This window comes from Palaemon carinicauda, chromosome 9, assembly GCF_036898095.1.
Source record: "Palaemon carinicauda isolate YSFRI2023 chromosome 9, ASM3689809v2, whole genome shotgun sequence".
NCBI classification, from domain to species: Eukaryota; Metazoa; Arthropoda; class Malacostraca; order Decapoda; family Palaemonidae; genus Palaemon; species Palaemon carinicauda.
In genome coordinates, this window is record NC_090733.1 from 139,813,368 (window position 1) to 139,819,495 (window position 6,128).

Below are 6,128 nucleotides of genomic sequence, written 5' to 3' on the forward strand. Positions count from 1 at the left end.
ATCATTTTTGTGTTATTGTGCTGAAAGCTGTAGTTTATTTTGCCATATTGGATCCATGTAATAATGTTTATAAACACACTTGTATAGAAGCTGTACATAGAGGCTTCATATTTGTATGCATGTATAGCTGCTACGGATTATTTTGTGTCTACGTCTTTGAATATACTATTCACTAAGGTGGCTGCATGTATTGTACTTATATTTATATTCGATTTTCTATTCAACTTAGGAGCCTGTATTGTTCGGTGGGAATTTGAGAGTCAACCTTGATCCTAGTAACATCTACAGAGAAGAAGAATTGTGGAGAGCACTCGATCTGTCACACCTGGGACGATTCGTCAGGACTATGCCAAAGGGTCTCGACACCGTCGTTGACGAAAGTGGCTCGAACTTCAGGTGTGTTATTTAACAAAAGATGAATCTTATGAGTGACAAAATGCTTCAAGGTCATTTTGTTGGAAATTACTGTACACATATTTTAACCCTTTTACCACCAAAGGACGTACTGGTACGTTTCACAAAACTCATCCCTTTACCCCCATGGATGCACCGGTACGCCCTTGCAAAAAACTGCTATTTACATTTTTTTTTCATATTTTTGATAATTTTTTGAGAAACTTCAGGCATTTTCAAAGAGAATGAGACCAACCTGACCTCTCTATGACGAAAATTAAAGCTGTTAGAGCAATTTAAAGAAAATATACTGCAAAATGTGCTTGGAAAAAAAAATAACCCCTTGTGGTTAAGGGTTGGAAAATTCCAAATAGCCTGGGGGTAAAAGGGTTAAGATTGCTAAAGTATTTTAATGATAATTACAGGCACTCAATAAACCTTCTAAACCTTCTATTCAACATAATTTCTTGGAAGTTAATACTGTATTACGTATTGATATTTCCGTTTGGTTCAAATATTCATTTGTTATATTCCTGGTGTTGACTGTTCAACAAATATTTTGAATGGATAAAATATAAAAGTAAAATTCATTATATTCAAATATTAGTTTTAAAAAATTTATTTTCTTTGGAAGAAAAAATTTATGTACAGTATGTACTGTAGCCCCACAAAAGTTTTATAGTAAAATGTTTAAAAATGTACTATCTATTCCTTAATTGTTTAAGTAATTAATGATAAATTCTCTCTAATTCTCCTCAACCTTAACTCCACAGCATCGGCCAAAAGCAGCTGCTTTGCCTGGCGAGAGCCCTTTTGCGCAAGTCGAAAATTCTGGTCCTGGACGAAGCCACCGCGGCTATCGACATGGAAACAGACAGCTTAATCCAGGCCACCATACGCTCGCAGTTCAGAGATTGCACCGTGTTGACCATCGCTCATCGACTCAACACGATCATGGACTGTGAAAGGTGAGGTTTCTTCTTTTTTTATATTCTTTTTCTTCTTTTTTTTGGTCGTGCGTGAGAAGCGATTGTGCGTGAAAGAGGATGTAGAGGGAATTCTCATGTGTAGGAGCGACTGCGTAGGGAAGAGGCACTAAGGAGGTTGAATGTTATATCACTATGTATACAGTAATGTCAGAAGAGATTGCTTGGAATAAGAAAGTAAATTGTTAAAGATGCAAGCATTATCTGTGCAAGATTATTATTATTATTATTATTATTATTACTAGCTAAGCTACAACCCTAGTTGGAAAACCAGGATGCTGTAAGCCCAAGGGCTCCAACAGGGAAAATAGCCCAGTGAGGAAAGGAAATAAGGAAACAGATTGAATAGTGTGCCTGAGTGTACTCTTAAGCAGGAGAACTCTACCCTTAAATAAAGTAAGGCGAAGGTACAGAGGCTATGGCACTGAAGACTAGAGAACAATGGTTTGATTTTGGAGTGTCCTTCTCCTTGAAGAGCTGCTTACAATAAGTAAAGTCTCTTCTACCATTACCAAGTGGATAGTAGCCACTGAACAATTGCAGTTGAGTAGCTAACCCTTTGAGTGAAGAAGAATGTTTTTTGTTATCTTAGAGTTGTCAGGTGTACGAGGGAAGAGGAGGATGCGGAAAGAATAGGCCAGACTATTAAGGCGTAAGATTTCTGGAGCATAGCATGGGAGAATGTGAGAAGTTCCCGAAGGACGTCATAGTGATCTGTCTTCGAAATTAGATAGCACGAAATGCAAATGATTCAGCTCATGTTGTAGATATCTGTTTCTCCAGTCTGAACAGATTTAAGTACAAAGCTCAACTCTTAGGGAAAATATTTTAAAAACCTCCTTTCACTCTTTACGATTCACAATGCGGTAGCAAACTACATTATTCAAATTACTTAATGGTTCTTTTTGCCTTAGGCTTGCAATTTTCCAATTAACAAACTAACATGAATATTGTTGCATCGAAGATTATTATTGTGTATATGAAGTTTCCAGTATCTATAGAGAAGATTGTATTAATGTCACATGCTGTGTATATTATTATTATTATTATAATTATTATTATTATTATTATTATTATTATTATTATTATTATTATTACTACTACTAGGTAAGCTACAACCCTAGTTGGAAAAGCAAGATGCTATAAGCCCATGGGCTCCAATAGAAAAAAATAGCCCAGAGAGGAAAGGAAATAAGGAAATAAATAAAAGATCTGAGAAGTAATGAACAATTTAAATAAAATATCCTAAAAAAAAACATTAACAACATTAAAACAGATATTTCATATATAAAGTATAAAAAGACGTATGTCAGCCTTTTCAACAATAAAGACATAGACAGAAGGACCAAGAGTGTGATAGATATGTAAGCAGGCTTTTGTGTTCTTACATACATACATACATACATACATATACCAAAGGCACTTCTCCCAATTTTGGGGGGTAGCCGACATCAACAAAAGAAACAAAACAAAAAAGGGGACCTCTACTCTCTACGTTCCTCCAGCCTAACAAAGGACTCAACCGAGTTCAGCTATAACTTGTCTCATATTTCCATTCATGATTTTAATTTTTTGGTTACAGTCAATCTTTTTTTTCTTTTCTTTTTTTTAGCTTTCATTCCTTTCTCAACTAAAACTAATTGACTCATTAAGTTCTCTCTCTCTGAATTGTATTTCCACTTTTGCAAGAACTGCAACCTCATTTCATATAGAAAAGTTCAACATTTTTACAAAGAGATTTTATCACTTATGAGGAACTCATACTGCTGTAATTACCATTTCCTTTGGAGCTTTTGCCATTCGTATTCTAGTTTCGGAATCCGTTGCGATGGGACATTTTGCCATCCGTAAGTTGGAGAGGTTTGAACGATGCATTATAGCGGCATGCTTGACGTTACTCCATTTGCTTCAAGTTACAAAATTTGTTATTCAAATCTTGATTTTTCCCAAACTCCCTTTCTTTGCTTTCTTTTATTTTTATAGTTTTTTCTATTTTTGTGTTCAAAAACATCCATCAAGTTAGTGACCATTGTGGCAGCTTTCTTGAGGGTACACTCAGGCATACTATTCCATCTGAATCCATATTTCCTTTCCTTGCTTGGCTACTTATCCCTGTTGAAGCCCTTGGGCTTATAGCATCCTGTTTTTTTCCAACTAGGGTTGTAGCTTACCAAGTGATAATAATACTGTAATAATAATAATAGTGATAATGATATTAATAGTTATAGAGTACTTTAAGGATGATTATAACAAACATTGGTTTCATTATCCACCTCCAGGCATTTTCTCTCTCCAATTCTTCATTAGTAGTATGCTTTCTTGATTCTCTGGTCTTACCCTAACTCAGGGGTACGATGGCTCTAGTAATATATATAATAAACCATTTGAATCCTCTAGCAATTGGAACATTAACCTCATTGAATGGCATCATTGAACCAAATGTAATCCTTCTCAGAGATTAGGAAAGATCCCCCCTCCTTGCAGATGCCTCGGGGATTTTGTCGAATGCCTTCCGTGTCTTCTGATCGAATGGATTCTCATCCGTCTGTAAGTGACTGCTTGCCTCTCGGTGACTGTCTACCTAAGACAGGTGATCAAGAGTCTCTCTCATTCGCTCACTCCACGGGCTCCGGGCCCATGTGGTTCTTAGCCACCTCTACAAGACTCTTCCACTCTTTAAAGGCCACTCATGGATGGTAGAGGCAAGGGACAGGGACATTGCCCTAGAGACTGACCATATATACATATGATCAATGCCTAAGCCCCTTCTCCACCCAAGGTAGGACCAAGGAGGGTTAGGCAATGGCTGCTGATGATTCAGCAGATAGAACTATAGGCTCCCCCAACCCCCCATCCTTAGCTCACAAGGATGGTGAGGTTGTAGCAACCAAAGGAACTAATGAGTTTGAGCGGGACTCGAACCCCAGTCTGGCGTTCAACAGCCAGCGGTCGGGTGCTTCAGATTTCGGGTGTTCCACATCTCTCTTAAGATCATCCAACCGTCTGTTACGTGGTCTTCCCACGATCGTCTTCCTTCCGGTCTTACGAGCATTGCCCTTATGATGTTGGTTCAATTCGTGGTTGTCTCTCCATCACTAAATCTCCTCGTTGCTGTCATATACGGATTCCCACATTGTCCCTGTGGTTATCCTTATCTTTTATTTCTTCTTCAACTGTTACTTAAGTTGACGAGCCCAGGTACCTAAATTCATCTGCGCCCTACACGTTCAAACACACACACTTGCTCTATTACCAATTTCCCTTCCTTGTCTTGAAACCTTTAGAATTTTGTTTTTTTCTTCTCTGGTTTTTAAACCAATTCCTAATGTAGCCTCTCTAAAAGCTCCAAACACATGCTGCAGTTCGTGGAAATCCTCTCGGCAATAATAATAAACCTAGAAGACAAATGTGACTGTTAAGACAATGCTAATGATGTTGACCTATACGGAGTCAAGAGTCTGCAATTCTAATTTCAATTATCAATTTCACATCCTCTTGTCCCCCCTCTGATCATTCTCATTGGTCTTTTTCCAATGCTTAAACAGATATCATTTTCAAAAGATATTGAGATGTCTCACACTCATCAAGAAGACTAGATATTGTTCTCATCATCATCTCCGTCCTACGCCTATTGACGCAAAGGGTCTCGGTTTGATTTCGCCAGTCGTCTCTATCTTAAGCTTTTAAATCAATACTTCTCCATTCATCATCTCCTACTAAACGCTTCATAGTCCTCAGCCACGTAGACTTAGGTCTTCCAACTCCTCTAGGGATATTGTTTTACACATATGAAATATATTAGGGAATTCAAAAGTAATATAAGGTATAATACCTTCCTTCTTGATAATAGGTATGAGGTATTTTCTGTATTTTGGAAACTTGGTCTTATTTGTCGTTGTGCCGCATTCTATTTTATGGTTACAAGAAATCCACACTTATTAATTTCCTATTCTTTATATTCTTTTAGGGTAATGGTGCTGGATCAAGGTCACATTATTGAATTTGACTCTCCATCGGCCCTCTTACAAAAGATGGATTCCTCGTTTCGCAAGATGGTAGAGGACGCTGGATTGATCCGAACGGCAGTCGTTTGACGGGCTTTGCCCGTGCGATGACCTCGTTGATTTATTTGGAAGATTGTAATGTTTGAAAATGAATAAATGTCCTTGTATATAGTATTTGATATTCATTTCAAAATCATGAAAACCTTTTTCTGATTTTTCCCTTTTGATTTTTTACTTTATACTGTTTCGTTTACAGTCATTTGCTGTGATCCTTTCTTTGTTGCAACTTTAGTCTCTACTTTGCTTTTATTATTATTATCATTGTGATTATTATCATTAGAGTGAAGAAAGCTCTAGGTGATAGAAGGATAGATGTGAGAGAGAGAGGCGAAAGAGCGGGTTAGAAATAGGAATGAATAGCGAGCTATTGTGACAGTTCCAGTAGGTCCTCCGGTTGCCATAGTGACTGCTGAGGTAGCAGCTGTAAAGAATTCACCATATAAAGCTTCATTTGTGGTGGATAATGAGCTGTGGCACCCTAGCAGTACCAACCAAACTTGGCTGATTCCCTCGTCAGGCCAGGAGGAACGACGAGAAGAAAGTCTCCTTTTGTTTTTTGTTTTTATATTGGCTTCCTCCCAAAATTGGGATAAGTGCCTTGGTATATGATAGGTTAGCTAAGTTACTTGGCCAATTTCATCTAATTCTATATGATGTCAATTGAACTCGATCACTTTGCTGTCTT

General features: G+C 37.6%; 1 protein-coding gene across 1 annotated transcript in view; it reads left to right on the forward strand.

Moving 5' to 3' along the window:
* LOC137647196 (multidrug resistance-associated protein 1-like) overlaps nt 1–5,555 on the forward strand; it is a 61,010-nt gene extending 55,455 nt beyond the window's left edge. The window contains exons 30-32 of the mRNA XM_068380526.1: nt 230–396; nt 1,167–1,361; nt 5,347–5,555. Coding sequence (XP_068236627.1) covers nt 230–396; nt 1,167–1,361; nt 5,347–5,473 — 489 coding nt within the window. The 3' untranslated portion in view covers nt 5,474–5,555. The remainder of the gene's footprint in view (nt 1–229; nt 397–1,166; nt 1,362–5,346) is intronic.
* Nucleotides 5,556–6,128: the final 573 nt, after the last annotated feature.